Source organism: Piliocolobus tephrosceles, chromosome 7 (assembly GCF_002776525.5).
Source record: "Piliocolobus tephrosceles isolate RC106 chromosome 7, ASM277652v3, whole genome shotgun sequence".
NCBI lineage: Eukaryota > Metazoa > Chordata > Mammalia > Primates > Cercopithecidae > Piliocolobus > Piliocolobus tephrosceles.
In genome coordinates this window covers 20644158-20662957 of record NC_045440.1, presented here as the reverse complement: position 1 = coordinate 20662957, position 18800 = coordinate 20644158, and the positions used below count along the sequence as shown (strand labels likewise).

At 45.6% G+C, this 18800-nt stretch overlaps 1 protein-coding gene and 1 non-coding gene across 3 annotated transcripts in view; both read right to left on the bottom strand.

Annotated features, from left to right (window-relative positions):
• PPP3CC (protein phosphatase 3 catalytic subunit gamma) overlaps positions 1-9473 on the bottom strand; it is a 105442-nt gene extending 95969 nt beyond the window's left edge. For both annotated transcript variants that reach the window (XM_023216688.1, XM_023216689.1), the window contains exon 1: positions 9035-9473. In XM_023216688.1, coding sequence (XP_023072456.1) covers positions 9035-9083 — 49 coding nt within the window. In that variant the 5' untranslated portion in view covers positions 9084-9473. The remainder of the gene's footprint in view (positions 1-9034) is intronic.
• Positions 9474-16198: 6725 nt separating this feature from the next.
• On the bottom strand, positions 16199-16305 carry LOC111545788. The gene has a single exon (XR_002732543.1). It is a non-coding gene; the product is annotated as a U6 spliceosomal RNA (small nuclear RNA).
• Positions 16306-18800: the final 2495 nt, after the last annotated feature.

The following is an 18800-nucleotide window of genomic DNA, read 5'->3' as shown; positions in this document are numbered from 1 at the left end:
TTTTTTTTTTTTTTTTTTTTTTTTTTTTGAGACGGAGTCTTGCTCTGCCGCCCAGGCTGGAGTGCAGTGGCCTGATCTCAGCTCACTGCAAGCTCCGCCTCCCGGGTTCACGCCATTCTCCTGTCTCAGCCTCCCGAGTAGCTGGGACTACAGGCGCCCGCCTCGTCGCCCGGCTAGTTTTTTGTATTTTTCTATTAGAGACGGGGTTTCACCGTATTAGCCAGGATGGTCTCGATCTCCTGACCTCGTGATCCGCCCATCTCGGCCTCCCAAAGTGCTGGGATTACAGGCTTGAGCCACTGCGCCCGGCCGATGAGCCATTTCTTAATTGTACTTTTTTTTCTCCTTAACTTTTTTCTTTTTTAAATAGAGATGGGCGCTCACTCTGTCGCCCAAGATGGAGCACAGTGGTGCAATCATAGTTCACTGAAGCCTTGGAACTCCTGGGCTCAAGTGATCCTCCCACTTCAGATTCCCAAGCAGCTGGGACTACAGGTGAGAGCCACCATACCTGGCTCTCCCCAACTTTACATTTTGAAAAACTGAAATCTATTTAAAAAGTGAAAGAATCATAAAATGAACACACATATGCTTTTACCTAAATTCACCACAGTAAATGTTTTGCCACTTTTGCTTTTTTTCTCTACAAATGATTTTTTTAAAACAATTTAAAAGCAAATTGCAAAAATCATGATATTTCAACATAAACACTTCATCAGGTACTGCCTAAAAGATCATTTTCCTATATAACCATAATACCATATTGTCACATTCAAGTCATTTAACATGATATAGGCCAGGTGCGGTGGCTAACACCTGTAATCCCAGCACTTTGGGAGGCTGAGGCGGGCAGATCACCTGAGGTCAGGAGTTCGAGACCAGCCTGACCAATATGGAGAAACCTCCTCTCTACTAAAAATACAAAATTAGCCAGGCATGGTGGTGCATGCCTGGAATCCCAGCTACTCGGGAGGCTGAGGCAGGAGAATCTCTTGAATCCGGGAGGCAGAGGTTGCAGTGAGCTGAGATCACGCCATTGTACTCCAGTCTGGGCAACAACAGCGAAACTCCATCTCAAAAAAAAAAAAAAAACCAATGATGTAATACCATCTAAATATATACTCCGTACATATTCAAATTTTCCCAGTTATCCCCAAAATGTTCTCTACAGTTTTTATTTTCTTAATCCAGGCTTGACACTGTCATTTCTCTTTCAACTTCTTTCATCTAGAATTGTCTTCCTGCCCTTTTTGTTTTGGTTTGTTTTTCATCACTTTGAAATTTAGAGTTCAGGCCAACTGTCCTGTAGAAAGCCCCACAAACGGCCAGGCACAGTGGCTCCCGCCTGTAATCCCAGCACTTAGGGAGGCCGAGGTGGGCGGATCACAAGGTCAGGAGATCAAGACCACGGTGAAACCCCGTCTCTACTAAAAATACAAAAAATTAGCCGGGCGCAGTGGCGGGCGCCTGTAGTCCCAGCTACTCAGGAGGCTGAGGCACGAGAATGGCGTGAACCCGGGAGGCGGAGCTTGCAGTGAGCCGAGATCGCGCCACTGCACTCCAGCCTGGGGGACAGAGTGAGACTCATCTCAAAAAAAAAAAAAAGCCCCACAAACTGGATTTGTCTGACTACTATAACTAGGCTGAGCTTAAATTAAACGCTTTCAGCAAGAATGTTACATAGGTAATTATTGAATGAATTCTTCAAATATTTCTCAGTGTTTGTTCATTTAGAATTTCAGTCTCTTGGGCTGACACTGTCTAGACGCTGCAAAAAAACCTTCATTAACTGTTAGCAATTAGTAAATCTAATCATGATCATCAAAGAAATACATTGTCTTGTCCAGCCATCCAGTATATCATTCTGTGCCCAATTTAAAGATCCTGGTTACCAAGTTAAACCCTCTTCTAACAACAAATGAAGACTCAAGAAACTAAAAGATTTCAGGATAATCTAATGTGCCAATAAAACAAAAATGAATATGGGGAACTAAAAGTTCTTTCTACATTCATCTGGACAACTAGATAGAATATAAAGATAACTAAGAAAGATACCACTTAGGTTAGGCTGAAAGTTTTAGGTCTCAGTTTTGAAATTTAAAATGCTGCTAAATTTTAACACTAAAACTATAAAAGGCAGGGCGCAGTGGCTCACACCTGTAATCCCAGCACTTTCGGAGACCAAGGCAAGAGGATAGCTTGAGCCCAGGAGTTCAAGACCAGCCTCAACAAGATGGCGAAACTCCATCTCTATAAAAAATACAAAAATTAGGTCAGGTGCGGTGGCTCACGCCTGTAGTCCCAGCTACTCCGGAGGCTAAGGCAGGAGAATGGCATGAACCCAGAAGGCAGAGTTTGCAGTGAGCCAAGATTGCACCACTGCACTCCAGCCTGGGCGACAGAGCGAAACTCTGTCTCAAAAAAAAAAAAAAAAAAAAATTAGCTGGGCACGGTGGTGTACGCCTGTGGTTCCAACTACTTGGGAAGCTGAGGTGGATCACCTGAGCCCAGGAAGCTGAAGCTGCAGTGAGCTGTGATTGCGCCACTGTACTCCAGCCTGGGCAACAGAGCGAGACCCTGTCCCCCACCAAAAAAACTATAAAGGAGCGTTATAGTCTAGTAATGATTGCACCCAAGGATGGTAATGATTATAAGACATCCCTTTATTCCCATTAGTCATTTAGCAATTAAGTAGCAGCAAAGCTCCAAAATGACTACAAATCCCAGAATTAACTGAATAATTTTGTCTCTAATAGATATATGTCTAAAAATCAGCCTTTTTTTTTTTTTTTTTGAGACTTGCTCTGTCACCCAGACTGGAGTGCAGTGGCGCAATCTTGGCTCACCACAACTTCCACCTCCCAGATTCAAGCGATTCTCCTGCCTCAGCCTCCAGAGTAGCTGGGACTACAGGCGTGCACCACCATGCCTAGCTAATTTTTGTATTTTCAATAGAGACTGGGTTTCGCCATGTTGGCCAGGCTGGTCTCCAACTCCTGACCTCAGGTGATCCATTCACCTCGGTTTCCCAAAGTGCTGGGATTATAGGCGTGAGCCACAATGCCTGTCCTAAAACTTAGCTTTTTCCAAAAATGTTTAGGAAAAGGTCTTTAATTAATTATTCCACTTTAAGTAATGAGTCCTTGGCATTTTTCTCTCAAAGAATCCCTTTTGTTTTTCACTTTACAGTAAGATGTGATTAGTATGTTACTTTACAAATATGATGTTAGAAGCCAGAATAATAGTTACAAGTGTCATGTTTTCCCCACTGTTGCCCATTTAGGGATGGAAAGCAGTGACTGAACATGAACTCATGCTTGTTTCTGGGGTTCTGGTAATTTATTTATTTTGGTTGAGCGGTTACATGGGTACATGGGTGCTAAATTTGTAAAAACTCACTAAGCTGTACATTTATAATTTGTACATTTTTCCCGTATATACTTCAGTAAAAGTTATGGTATTCTAAAAATTACATAAGGCAAAAAAAAATTTTAATCCCATTTTAAAATGCAATAAAAGAGAGAAAGCTTAATTATCAAATGTCAGACCATAAATAAAACTTTGATCAAAACCAATAACATGTAGGTAAGGAAGAATACTTTATCCTTGCTCAAAAAAATAAAAATAAAAATTAAGCATTTAAATTAAAATGCCCTTTCAGAGGTTCCAGATTTCTACTCAGATGTATGAATTTCAATTAGCACTGATTTTGAAAGTTTCAAAAGTTTGTCAGCTTGTTAATTACAATGGTAAATGAAGCATAAATTAAACAAATACTGTTGATAAATCCAGGAGATATCAGCTTTAAAACATATTCACATTGAAAATTTATACTTGGGCCGGGCGCGGTGGCTCAAGCCTGTAATCCCAGCACTTTGGGAGGCCGAGACGGGCGGATCACGAGGTCAGGAGATCGAGACCATCCTGGCTAACACGGTGAAACCCCATCTCTACTAAAAATACAAAAAACTAGCCGGGCGAGGTGGCGGCGCCTGTAGTCCCAGCTACTCGGGAGGCTGAGGCAGGAGAATGGCGTGAACCCGGGAGGCGGAGCTTGCAGTGAGGTGAGATCCGGCCACTGCACTCCAGCCTGGGTGACAGAGCGACACTCCGTCTCAAAAAAAAAAAAAAAAAAAAAAAAAAGAAAATTTATACTTGAAAATGTTTCTTCCGGGTTGGTATTGTATCAAGTGATTAACGTGTGCCCCACTGAAAATCTAAAGAACCAAAATATTAATATAAGCACTCTGAAACCACTATGGAAATATTCAGGTAAAATTACAATATTTATGTTAAAATAGTATGAAATATTTGCATAACAAAAGCTTTAATATGTGTGATCCATTTTCCTTTGAATTCAAAATATACTTGCAGATGGAAAGACACAAAGGTATTAAAAGCAGTTATTTCAGCTGGGAAGGAATATGAAGTCTTTCTGTTCTTAACCTCTCTGATTTTCAAATTCTGTAAGTAGCAGGATTAAGCTTATATTTAAAAGAAAAAATTTTAAACCCTTGGTAAATCCATTATCGATATAAAAAAGGGAGAATGGGGTGAGAGCTGTGGAAAGAAATGAAGTATAGGTACCAAAGACTAAAATCGGGTTTAGGGAATATTTGTGGAAATAGCAATTTTTGTCCACACTAATATTAAAATATTTTAAGAAAGCCATAAGCACAATATTCCCAGTGCCAAGATATTAAAGAAACAGTAGGCTCCCGTGTGTGGTAAAAATGGTACAGTACTCTGTAAATACACAATATATTTGAATTGTAAGAGAAAGGGAGAAATGTATCAGCACCTTACTGAAAAGAAATCTGACTTTTCTGTTAAATCCCATCTGGCCATCAAATAACAAAATAAGACAATGGATTCTCTGTATTTGTCATGTAATTCCTACTGAAATTTCCTTGTTGCTTCTGAAAAGATTCATTCCAGGGAAATAAACTGCTTTTATAAAAATCACTGTCAAAGAAAAAACATGTCCTTAAACAGGAAAAGAAACTTGGAAACAAGAAAAAAAAAATAAAGCAGAAAAAATATCACAATTTAATCATTTGAGTTCCTAGTTCTCTGGTTCAGATACCAGTAGTGGTGCCCCAGTGCATACATACTGCTTTAGAGGCTCACAGAAACGCAACTTTTAAAGCAAAGAAGAAACGAATGAGCAACCTACTAGGGTACACTGCAGATGGCACTCAATAAACATTTAATGAATGAGTAAAATCATAAGAATGTTTAAACATAAAATAAACACCTTCAACAGATAGAGAAGAAATCTGCTGCCTGGGAAGTACCAGATAGAACTGTACTGGTCTCTTCACATTGTTACCGATGAGATTTCACCCACACATCCGTTATGTTGTAGAACAGGTATTCTCCCGACTAGGAACAGTTTCGTAGCTTATAATTTCATATACTTTCTAATTCTGATATTTTCAAAAGTTAATGATACCTCTACTAACCACTTCTGTAGTAAGCAATCTATTACCAACCTATTATCATGTTTCAAAGTACCACCTTAACTTGACCTTTTCACATCCTTTATGTCACTTGCATGACCCAGGCTTGACAGGGAAGGTGTTATTAACCCTGTTTTACAGATGATATTTTTTTTGGTTTGAGACTGAGTTTCATTCCTGTCGCCCAGGCTAGAGTACAGTAGCACGATCTTGGCTCACTATAACCTCCGCCTCCCGGGTTCAAGCGATGCTCCTGCCTCAGCCTCCCAAGTAGCTGGCATTACAGGTGTGAGCCACCACGCCCAGCCACGTCCTTCAATTTAAGAAAGCTGCTGTTTAAAGGACACCTAAAATACAAACCACTCCCACATACCCACTCTACTCCAAATTTTGCTCAAACAGAACAATTAGGTACACTTTAAAGTTAACAGGAAATGACAGAACCAAAAATAACTGGGGTGTGGTATCACCTCTGAAAAAGCTTTCAAGTTGTGAATAAATGCAGACAGCTCTGGCTAAACAAGACGGCATAAGACCAAGGTTCAGTACCCGATACAATGGACCTTAGCTATGCACACAGTGACACCTCATTTTCTTCAACTATTTCAAACTCTGGAAAACCCTGAAAAAAGCAACATAAGTCACCATGAAGCCACAAATGCTGTGGTCAAGCTCTTATGCTAAAGTTTTTATATAGGAGAGAAATCCATACATTCTAAGGACCTGAAATTATTTCTATTTCATTTATTTAAGAGTAGTCTTAAAAGTACACAATAGGGCCGGGTGCGGTGGCTCACACCTATAATCCCAGCACTTTGGGAGGCCAAGGCAGGCGGATTACCTGAGGTCGGGAGTTTGAGACCAGCCTGCCCAACATGGGGAAACCCCATCTCTACTAAAACTACAAAATTAGTCAGGTGTGGTGGTGCATGCCTGTAATCCCAGCTACTAGGGAGGCTGAGGCAGGAGAATCGCTTAAACCTGGAAGGCGGAGGTTGCAGTGAGACGAGATCGTGCCATTGCACTCCAGCCTGGGCAACAAGAACTAAACTCTATCTCAAAAAAAAAAAAAAGTACACAGTATGTGCTAATTAATTTTGGTAAAGAACAAATTTGCATCCTGCAGGATATGATGACAGTGTTTATTTAACCATAAGCATGCCTAGCAATAAACCAGCCCCTGCTGTTTTTTTTTTTTTTTGAGACCGAGTCTCGCTCTGTTGCCCAGGCTGGAGTGCAGTGGCGCGATCTCGGCTCACTGCAAGCTCCGCCTCCTGGGTTCACGCCATTCTCCTGCCTTAGCCTCCCGAACAGCTGGGACAACAGGCGCCCACCACCACGCCCGGCTAATTTTTTGTATTTTCAGTAGACACAAGGTTTCACCGTGTTAGCCAGGATGGTCTCCATCTCCTGACCTCGTGATCCACTTGCCTCGGCCTCCCAAAGTGCTGGGATTACAGGCGTGAGCCACCGCGCCTGGCCTTTTTTTTTGTTTTTTTTTTTTTTTTTTTTTAGAGAGAGTCTCATTCTGTCACCCAGACAGGAATGCAGTAGCACCATTTTGGCTCCCTGCAACCTCCGCCTCCCGGGTTCAAGCAATTCTCTTGCCTCAGACTCCCAAGTATCTGGGATTACAGGTGCCTGCCACCATGCCTAGCTAATTTTTGTATGTTTAATAGAGATGGAGTTTTGCCATGTTGGCCAGGCTGGTTTCAAACTCCTGACCTCACTGATCTGCCCGTGTGGGCCTCCCAAAGTGCTAGAGCTACAGGCATGAGCCACCATGCCTGCTCCCGACCCCTGCATTTTAACTCTTTTATTATATTTTATTTTACTATATTTATTACTATATTTAAGGGTCATTTAAATATTTAATTTTCTTTTGATCTTATGACATGTTATGGTGGAAATTACATGGTGCAATGGTGATTAGATTGTGAGATTCCTGAGGGCTGCACTAAGCTTCACTAAGATCCTATTTATTCTGACTTGACCCACAGTTCTGGCTTATCTGGTTTCCCTGCCTACTTCAGCTTAGACGCAGCAGATTAGAAAGCAGTAAGGGCACATTTTGACAGAAAACAGTACTGGAGAGAGAAACTAAAAGCAGACAAAACACTGAACTGGTATAGCAGTGAGGAGTCATTTTAGTACAGGACAAAACTGCCAACACCTTTATACAGCAGAACACACCAGCCATATTAACAGCACAGTGCAGAAATTAATGTACATAGCGATGACCTTGATTCCTCAAAAAAGGTTATGTTTAGTACACTCTGAATCTTAAGAGAAGCCTATACTTCTTATAGGCTATACACTATTAATATGAAGACTTACATTTACATGGTCAAAATAATGTAGCTGTTCAGGGGATGTCAGTTAGATGAACAATTCAGTTATATCTCTAACGACAGTATATAAATGCTAAGTAGATAAATCTCAAAAATCCCATTATAATTATGTAGTATAGATAATTAACATTTATGAGGCTGATTTGGGGAGATGGGGGGAAAAATCTAGGTTATACACTAAAATTCTTCCCCCTCCCTGAACATGCAATAAGGCGTTTCACCTTTTAAAAATGTATATCCGTCACCAGTATTAGTTGCCTTTCTCTAATACCAAAATGAAAAAGAAGAAAATTATCTTAATAATTTTCCCCACTGTCAGGCTAACCCCTGCATCCAGACACCACTAACATAGCTGGTCTAAGTCTATTCTCTTCTTACTCTTACAAAATAGCGCTTTCAAACCGATTGTTAATCTCAGAGAGAAGGGTTGTGCCTAAGTCTTACGGCTGAATAAAAGCAGCATGTAAATTAGTGGTTATGTTTAACCCATCTTCTTAAAGGCAGAAACAACTATAACCTAAAACTCTACAAGATTTAGAAAGCAAGAAGCCCTTTACATTTTGTTCTTATAACAACAAGAGAAATCTAATGCAGGTACACATACGAATCAGAAAACATCGTTCTCCAAGTCTTCATAACCAAAGGGAAAATAAAATACCATGACCATGCCAAGAGCTCCGTAAACTTATTTTAAACATCATATAATGGATGTATCTGACTTCCCCATATTAAGTTTATTTCAGTAATAGCAGTGACTTGCAATGATCTAGAGAAACTGGGTCAAAAGGCACATGGTATACGTCCTAAAAAAAAGGGTGGGGGGTGGGTGTCAATAAAGATCTCATCTTAAATATCTTACTTGGAAGAGTCGACTCAACTCCCTGCCCACACCACCCCTGATGGCTTCCCCAGAGTCATTTCTTAAAGAGAAAAAAAGACGGGGTTCTGGGCCCTTTGGGGGTGGTGGGAGAAGTCCCCACTGCACCCTGAACCCTTCGGGAGGGAACTTGGCGATGACCGCCAGGCACCTGACCAGGTGCAGCAGCAAACGCCGGGTCCGGGAGGCTGCTCTCGGAGGATGCCGCCCGGCCCTGTCTACACCCCTCCGAACCCTCCTAGGGTGGGGCGCAGCCCGGCCCCAGCCTCCCCCTGCCCCGAGCCGCCGCCCAGCCGAGGGCCGTTTCCCGCGGGTCCCCGAGGAAGGCCCGGCCCGCCAGGCACCTTTGATGACGCGGTCGGTGGTGGAGAGGTGGAAGTGCCTCCCGGACATGGTCCCCTCGGCCTCCTCCAGGCTCCAGGAGCCCGCCCGACGTGCGCCTCCGCCGCGGCCGCCGCCTTCTCCTCGGGCGGCCTCAGCTGCCCGGAGCCTTCAGCCAGCCGTGCCCGACCCTGGCTCCTCAGCCCTGCCCGAGGACCAGAAGGGCGCGGCCGCCGCAGCGCCGGCCTCCGACGCCACTGACAGGACGCTGGCCCCGGCCGCTCTCTTGGGAGGCGCCAGCGGCTAAGGCGGGGAACACAGCTTCGGCAGCGACCGCGACCGCTGCTAAGGGTGGCGACCCGGGCGGCCGCGGCTGCTCGCGGCCCGGGCCCTCGTGCGCGCAAGCGCGCCACCGCGCGCCGCTCTCACAACTTCCCAGCGGCCCCGCGCGCCGCTGTCGGCGCGCCTAGGCCCCACGCGCGGCCCCGCTGTCCAAGCCGACCCGGCCCGGCCTCCCGCCCAGAGCACCGCCCTCCCCACGCTTCCGCCTTCCCGGGAGGCCGTAGGCCTCGGCGCACGCGCTCTTCTCGGCTCCTCTGGCTCCGGGTCCCTGCTCCCAAGAGCCTATTTTCTCTTCTCCTCAGCCAGCCCTCCTCGCAGCCGGTCCCTTCTCTCCTGCCCGCCCCTGCCCAGGCCGGGAACACCTGAAACCCCGCCCGCGTGGTCAGGGCGGGAGGCCGGCCCGGCCGCAGCCATTTTGCGACCGGCCCTGCGGCGTCGCGGCCGCTCTGCGCCGCCTCCTGGGACCGCCTCGCAGAGAGCCCCTGACCTCCCAGGCCTCTCTCCTCACCTCTGGGTCTCCCACCCGCTTTGTCTCAAGGAGTGTGATAAGTCCGGCCGCGCTCCTTCAACTTTTGTGGGTCATTCAGCAAACCCACACATTTAAATCCCCTCGCTTCATCTTTCCCGCGTGTTGAGTGCAGTCAGTACAGTGAGAAGGACATTCGTGTCCATCCTAGTTCCAGTCCAGTAGCTAGGGCGGTGGGGGATTGGGGGGCTCCGTTTCTGAGCAAGGCCCTGCTCCCTCCTCACTTTCCACATCTATGAGAAGGGAGCGCCCTGCTCCTGGGACCCCAGGGCCGGACCTCCTCCTGTGCCCTGTGTGTCACTCCCCAGCTAGAAGCTCCTTTTTCCTTCCCCCTGACACAGTACCTGCCTCCCCGGACCAGGCTCACTGTGGAACCCCATGGGCAAGTCCGTAGAAAGTTAAGTCTGTTCATCTCGAGGTTAAAAACTGACCTTTATCTGCCCTTAAAATTGTAAGCCTAGAACAGAAACTGGCTCCAACCGTCCTCTCACTAACTGGCAAAGTCAAAAGGATTTTGACTTTTAGCAATGCAAATAAAATATTGAAACTGATGTCCAATAAAACATGCAAGTTACAGGCAAAACCAGTCTTAACAATTACTGCAGTGATCAATGAGTAGTCACATGTAGCTATGTAAATTTAAAGTAATTCCGTTCCTCTAGGGGACTAGCCACATTTCAAGCGTTCAGGAACTACGTGCAGCTACCTTATTGGACTTTCAGAAAATTGTACTGGACAGCTCCTAAAATATTATAGGATTAATCGTAAATCTCCAATAATAATAGGTTTATGTATAGGCGGTCTGGGGATAGAGAGTGGAATCAGACCCTGAATTATCCCTTGGAATTTTGACCATAGCTCTTTGATGGTAACCGCAGGAGGCAAGAGGACTTTAGGGGCCGAATAGAATTTGGTTTTGTTTTCATGGTCCTTGAGGCTTCCACCCAAGAGAATTGTTCAGATATCCTAAGGAAGTTCTTCATTTAAGAATTAACCAGAACTCCACGCCTATCAAATCATACTTCTGGGTCAGAGGCTAAAATTCATCTGGAAGAACCTCAACAGGATAGCTAAAAATAAAAAGTTTAAGAAAACATTGCGGGCCGGGCAAGGTGGCTCACGCCTGTAATCCCAGCATTTTGGGAGGCCAAGGCGGGCGGATCACCTGAAGTCAGGGGTTTGAAAACAGCCTGGTCAATGTGGTGAAACCCCGTCTCTACTAAAAATACAAAAATTAGCCGAGCGTGGTGGCACACGCCTGTAATCCCAGCTACTCTGGAGGCTGAGGCAGAAGAATCGCTTGAATCTGGGAGGCGGAGGTTCCAGTGAACCAAGATTACACCCGGGCACTCCAGCCTGGGTGACAGAGCGAGACTGTCTCCAAAAGAAAAGAAAAAGAAAACGTTGCAGGCCAGGCACAGTGGCCAATGCCTGTAATCCCAGCACTTTGGAAGGCTGAGATGGGCAAATCACCTGAGGTCAGGAGTTTGAGACCAGCCTGGCCAACATGGCAAAAACCTATCTCTGCTAAAAATACAAAAATTAGCTGGATGTGATGGTGGGCGCCTGTAGTCCCATCTACTCGGGACGCTGAGGCAGGAGAATCGCTCAAACCCGGGAGGCAGAGGTTGCAGTGAGCCGAGATGGTGCCACTGCACTTCAGCCTGGGCACAGATACACACTCCATCTATCTCAAAAACAAAACCAGAAAAACCCACAAATACTAACTCATTCAATCCTCACACCAACCTGATTTATATGATTATCCCCATTTTACAGATAAGGAAACTGAGGCACAGAGATGTGAAGAAACTTGCCCAAAGTCACACAGCTGGTCGGAGGCCTAGTGAACACCATCATCATCAAGAGACATGCAGTACCTGAACTTCTTCTACAGCACCACGTGGAATATGGGGCATTGAGTCCTCAAGCATGGTATACATGAATTTACAGAATCCAGATGTTATTCTGTAGCTTGGCTTTAGCAAAGTAATTGTAAGCAACCTGCAGCCCTGTACCTTCGCATCCCCACCCCCTGTTTTTGTGTTTTTTGTTTTTTGAGACAGAGTCTCACTCTGTCGCCAAGCTGGAGTGCAGTGGCGTGATCTCAGCTCACTGCAACCTCCGCCTCCAGGGTTCAAGTGATTCTCCTGCCTCAACCTCCCGAGTAGCTGAGACTACAGTCGCGTGCCACCACACCCAGCTAATTTTTTTGTAATTTTAGTATTTTTAGTAGAGATGGGGTTTCACCATGTTGGCCAGGATGGTCTCGATTTCCTGACCTCGTGATCTGCCCACCTCGGCCTTCCCTGCCCCTTTCTAAGGAGATTTACTCAGTATCTCTGCCTTTCTCTAAGTTCCTTGCTGGTCCTCTGTTTCAATAGCTGCTTAGTCTTCCCACAACAACCAGTGACACCAAACAGACCTTGATACCATCACTTCCAGCTGTGGGCACGGGTAAGTTCCTTCACTTCTCAGGCCTTGCTTTCCTCTTTTGTAATGTGGGGATTATAATAATATTAATAGGCCCTCCCAGTAGCAGAGGCTGGGATGCTCTGCCCAGATCCCCTTCACCGTGAAGGATAACCATCTTCTGGTTGCTGCTTTTTTCTTTTTTTTTTTTAGAGAGAGAGAGATGAAGTCTTGCTCTGTTGCCCATGCTGTAGTAAAGTGGTGCCATCATAGCCCACTGAAGGCTTGAACTGCTGGGCTCAACTGATTCTCCTGCGTTGGCCTCTCAAAGTACTGGGATTATAGGCATGAGCTACCGTACTCTGCCTGTTTCTTGAGGGCTGGTGGCTGATAGTTCATTGCTGCCCCTTCTCCAGAGAATTGCCTTAGGTTGAATGGGAGCCCCCTCCCCTAAGGAGTTATGACCATCCCTTCCCCAGTCCTAGGAGCAATGGCTATCAGGGCCTCCAGGACAGAATAAGTTTGCCTCAAGGTAAGAGTAACTTTGTGGTACAACTCAGGCTCCAGAGCTTGCTGTGAGAACAGACTGAACTGCGGGAACACATTAAACGAGGTTCATTTTAATTGGATGTTATGAGATGGCCCCAAAATACAGTAGTCGGTTAATTTTTCCATTACTATTATTGAATAATACGTCCCTTCAGATTGGTTTGCAATGTTTTCTTGTATTTTTTATTTTTTTTTATTGAGACAGAGTCTCACTCTGTCGCCCAGGCTGCTCAGGCTGGAGTGCAGTGGCACAGTCTAGTTTCACTGCAACCTCCGCCTCCCAGGTTCAAGCAGTTCTCCCTGTCTCAGCCTCCCGATAGCTGGGATTGCAGCCCTCCTGTCCAGCACTGCTCCTAATAGTTCCCCTCACTTTCTGTCTCTGTGTTTGGAAAAGGGCGTTAGATCCATGGATTTCTCCCAGAGGAAACCAGGTTGGAAAGGCTTTGATCTGTATAAGCTGAGACCACCAGAAACCTTCACCCATCGCATTGCCTTGCTTTCCTATCCTGGTAGAGGTTCCAAAAGACTTTGGGTTGTTTGGGGCAGACACAGGGAACGTGTCTTGCTCTCTACGGGAATCCATCTCAACTGATTCAATGATAGAATCAGCTATTCTCAGGGCATAAAGGCTGGGAGTGAATAGGGGCTCCGCTGCATCAGCCTCCTAATTGGTCCCTGAGTCTTTGGTCTTGACCTCTTAATCCATTGTCCACACTGACCCCAGCATCAACTTTTTTTTTTTTTTTTTTTTTTTTTTGAGACAAGGTCTGACTCTGTCCGCCAGGCTAGAGTACAGTGGCATGATTACAGCTCACTGCAGCCTCAACCTCCCAGGCTCAAGCAATCCTTCCACCTTAGCCTCCTGAGTAGCTGAGACTACAGGTGTACACCACCACACCCAGCTAATTTTAAAAATTTTTTTGTAGTGACTCAGTCTTGCAACGTTGCCCAGGCTGGGCTCCAACTCCTGGCCTCAAGCGATGCTCCTGCCTCAGCCTCCCAAAGTACTGGGATTACAGGTGTGACCCACTATGCCCGGCCCAGAGTCAACTTTGTACAGAAAATCTGACTGTTGATGCTGCTTCTCATCTCCCTTCAGTGACTCCCTGGAGCCCTTGGGATCGAGTTCAAACCCTGTAACCTGGCCCAACAGCTCCTTCACAGCCTGACCCTGACTTACCTCTACAGCTTCTCTCTGTCTGTAGCCCCATGAGACCTTTCAGGCTGGCCACTTGAAACCATTTGCTATGTTTTTTCAGGGCCAGGGCCCTCCAAGGAAGGATGGGATGTGAAGAGCAAGGAGGAAGGGAGGTGTTCTAGATAGGGTAGAGCTGTACAGAGGCATGGGATTGGAATATGGTGGATATGTTCAGGGCTCCACCCCTTTGGATATTTGATCCTTATAGCCTGGAAACGCCCGTCCTTCTCTACTTTGACTCACAAGTTCAGCCATGGCCTAAGATCCAGCCCTGTTATAATCACCTCTCTGAAGCCTTTCTTAGTCCATCCAGGTAGGGGTAAAGCCTTCCTCTGTGGACCAGGAGCGTTTTGTAAACGGATCAACCACCTAATGCATGGTGGATATTATTTATTCACATGTGGCTGTTTTCCCCCCCTAGACTACTGAGGCAGACTCTATCCAGCTTCTTCTTTTTAAAAAATTGTTATTTATTTATATATTTTGAGACAGGATCTTCTCTGTTGCCCAGGTTAGAGTGCAGTGGCACTGTCATAGCTCACTGCAGCCTCTAACTCCTGGCCTCTAGCAATCCTCCCACCTCAGCCTCCTGAGTAGCTGGGACTACAGGCACACACCACTACGCCCAGCTAATTTTTTTAATTTCTTTTTTGTAGAGATAGGGCCTTGCTATGTTGCCCAGGCTGTCTCGAACTCCTGGCCTCAAACAGTCCACCCACATCGGCCTGCCTCCTAAAGTGCTGGGATTTACAGTCATGAGCTGCTGCACCCAGCCTGTATTCCCAGTTTCTAGCATGGCCCATTTATATTGTGGTTGCTCAGTAGGCGTTTGTGGATATAATGAATCACTAATCACCTCCATTTCTTTCTTTTTTTTTTTTTTTTTTTTGTGATGGAGTCTCGCACTGTCGCCTGGGTTGGAGTGCACTGGCACAATCTCGACTCACTACAACCTCCACTTCCCAGATTTAAGCGATTCTCCTGCCTCAGCCTCCCAAGTAGCTGGGATTACAGGCGCCCGCCACATGCCCAGCTAATTTTTTTGTATTTTTAGTAGAGACAGGGTTTCACTATGTTGGCCAGGCTGGTCTCGAACTCCTGACCTCGTGATCCGCCCACCTCGACTTCCCAAAGTGCTAGGATTACAGGCGTGAGCCACCGCACCTGGCCAATCACCTCTATTTCTTCTATGCAATAATTTAGTATTCCGCAGTAGATAAAGTTTGATTCAAAAGATAACTGACCAATTGAAGTATCTAAGAGGCCAAAGACCAAGGATTCATATGGACCAACATTATTATATTACAGGTGAGGGAAATGAGCCCAGAGGCATCAAGCCACTTACCCAGTGTCACACAGGTAGTTGAAAGTACAATTTGAACCCAACTCTGCTCTCAGGATTTTTCTCTTTTTAATGTTTTAAATATATTTTTCAAAAGTAACACATGTCCATGGTTTAACAGAATTAAAGGCCAGGCATGATACTCATGCCTGTAATCCCAACACTTTGGGAGGCCGAGGTGGGTGGATTACCTGAGGGCAGGAGTTCGAGACCAGCCTGGCCAACATGGTGAGACTCCATCTCTGCTAAAAATACAAAAAATTAGCTAGGCGTGGTGGCGCACACCTGTAGTCCCAGCTACTCAGGAGGCTGAGGCAGGAGAATTGCTTGAAACCAGGAGGCGGAGCTTACAGTGAGCTAAGATTGCACCACTGCACTCCAGCCTGGGCAAGTGAGACTCTGTCTCCAGAAAAAAAAAAAAAAAAGAAAAGAAAAGAAAAAAATTGCGTGGCGCAGTGGTTCACGCCTGTAATCCCAGCACTTTGGGAGGCCGAGGCAGGTGGATCACGAGGTCAGGAGATCGAGACCAACCTGGCCAACATGGTGAAACCCTATCTCTACTAAAAATACAAAAAATTAGCCGGGCATGGTGGCGGGCGCCTGTAGTCCCAGCTACTTGGGAGGCTGAGGCAGGAGAATGGCATGAACCTGGGAGGTGGAGCTTGCAGTGAGCCGAGATCGCACCACTGCACTCCAGCCTGGGTGACAGAGCGAGACTCCATCTGAAAAAAAAAAGAGAAAAAAATTAAATACTGCAAAAGTATGTACAAGAAAAGTAAATTCTCACTTCTTTCCCTGATGCTCAGTTTCCTTCTTTTTTTTTCTTTTAATGCGTCACTAATGTATGCGTCATCCTTGCACAGGTGCCATGCTAATCTTCTCTGTATCATTCCTATTTCAGTATGTGTGCTGTGGAAAAGAGCGCTATCTTCCTACCTATAAGCAATTCATTGCTTTTTTTTAAGATAGTAATTGTAAAATTCCATAGAATGGAAGACTATTCAGCTAATAAAACAGAAATAATTACTGATACAGGCAACAACATGAATGAATCTCTAAAATACATTACGTTGAGCAGAAGAAGCAAGCCACAAAATGGTATCTACTATATGATTTCATCTGTATAGGAAAAATGGTTATATGAAGTATGATTGAATGGAACATCATGCAGTTAGGAAATACCATATTTTAAATTAGAAAAATATTTGATGACATGAGAAAAGCCTCAGGAGATACTGAAAAGTGAAAAAGCTAAAATATAACCATATATATACAGTATTGTCCCCATTTTTATTAACAAACATGGCTGGCTCAGTTACTTGGGAGGCGTAGACAGGAGAATCGCTTGAACCCAGGAGGCAGAGGTTACAGTGAGCCAAGATGGCACCATTGCACTCCAGCCTGGGCAACAGAGCGAAACTCCATCTAAAAAAACAAAAACAAATACATGGCTGGGCACAGTGGCTCACACCTGTAAACTCAGCACTTTGGAGGCCAAGGCAGGAAGATCACTTGAACTCAGGAGGTCGAGACCAGCCTGGGCAACATGGTGAAACCCATCGCTATAAAAAATACAAAAAAAATTGCTGGGTGTGGTGGCATGTGCCTGTGGTCCCAGCTACTTGGGAGGCTGAGATGGGCAGATCGCTTGGGAGGCTGAGGTGGGCAGTCTCTGATGTCGAGGCTGCAGTGAGCTGAGATCACATCACTGCACTCCGGCCTTGGTGACAGAGTGAGACCCTGTCTAAAAAAAAAAAAAAAAAAAAAAGCAAGCATAAAATAAAAGCCTTAAGCCAGGCATAGTGGTATTCACCTATAGTCCCAGCTACTTGGGGGGCTGAGGCAGGAGGAGCTATTGAGCCCAGGAGTTTGAGGTCATATTACACTATTTTCATGCCTGTGAATAGCCACTGCACTCCAGCCTGAGCAACATAGCAAGACTCCATTTCTTTAAAAATAAAAGACCTCAAGAAAATATTAATATACTTATTCAACAAGTGTGAATTAGGTGTGGACTATGTGCCAGGCACTGTGTTAGGGATATGGAAACGAACGAAAACTGACATAATTCATACCCTCACTGAGCATAATCTATCAAGGAAAAAAATGTGAATAGCAGCCATCACTTGGTGGTGTAATAAAAAATTTTTTTTCTTTCCAATATTCTATGATGAGAAAGTATTGCTATATAAATAGGTGAAAATAAGGCCAGGTGCAGTGACTCACGACTGTAATCTCAGCACTTTGGGTGGCTGAGGCAGAAGGATCACTTGAGCCCAGGAGTTCCAAACCGGCCTAGGCAATGACATAGGGATACCCCGTCTTTTTTTTTTTTTTTTTTTTTGAGACGGAGTCTCGCTCTGTCGCCCTGGCTGGAGTGCACTGGCCGGATCTCAGCTCACTGCAAGCTCCGCCTCCCGGGTTCACGCCATTCTCCTGCCTCAGCCTCCCGAGTAGCTGGGACTACAGGCGCCCGCCACCTCGCCCGGCTAGTTTTTTGTATTTTTTAGTAGAGACGGGGTTTCACCATGTTAGCCAGGATGGTCTCAATCTCCTGACCTCGTGATCCACCCGTCTCGGCCTCCCAAAGTGCTGGGATTACAGGCTTGAGCCACCGCGCCCGGCTACCCCGTCTTTATAAAAAAAATTTTTTTTTTAATTAGCCAGGTGGCCGAGCACGATGGTTCATGCCTGTAATCCCAGCACTTTGGGAGGCTGAGGTGGGTGTATCACCTGAGGTCAGGAGTTCGAGACCAACCTGACCAACATGGTAAAACCCAGTCTCTACCAAAAAATACAAAAAAAATTAGACGGGCATTGTGGTGGGTGCCTGTAATCCCAGCTACATGGGAGGCTGAGACAGGAGAATCACTTGAACCCGGGAGCTAGAGGTTATAGGGAGCTGAGATCATGCCATTGCACTCCAGCCTGGGCAACAAGAACGAGACTCCATCTCAAAAAAAAAAAAAAAAAGCCAGGCACGGTGGTGAACACCTGTGGTCCCAGCTACTCCGGAGGCCGAGGTAGGAGGATCACTTGGACCCAGGGAGTTGAGGCTGAAGTGAACCATGATCACACCACCACACTACAGCCTGGGTGGCAGAGCAAGACCCTATTCTAAAAGAGAGAGAGAGAGAGAGGAGGGAGGGAGGGAAAAGAGAGAAAGAGAGAAAGAAAGAGAAAGAAGGAAGCACTTTTGTTTATCTTCACCTATTTATTTATATGTTTATTTATCGAGACAGGGTCTTGCTCTATCGCCCAGGCCAGAGTGCAGTGGCATGATCATAGCTCACTGCAGCCTCTATCTCCCTGGGCTCAAGTAATCCTCCAACCTTGGCCTCCCAAGTAGCTGGGACCACTGGCATGCCACTGCCATGTCCAGCTATTTTTTTCTTTTTTTTTTTTTTTTTTTTTTTTTTT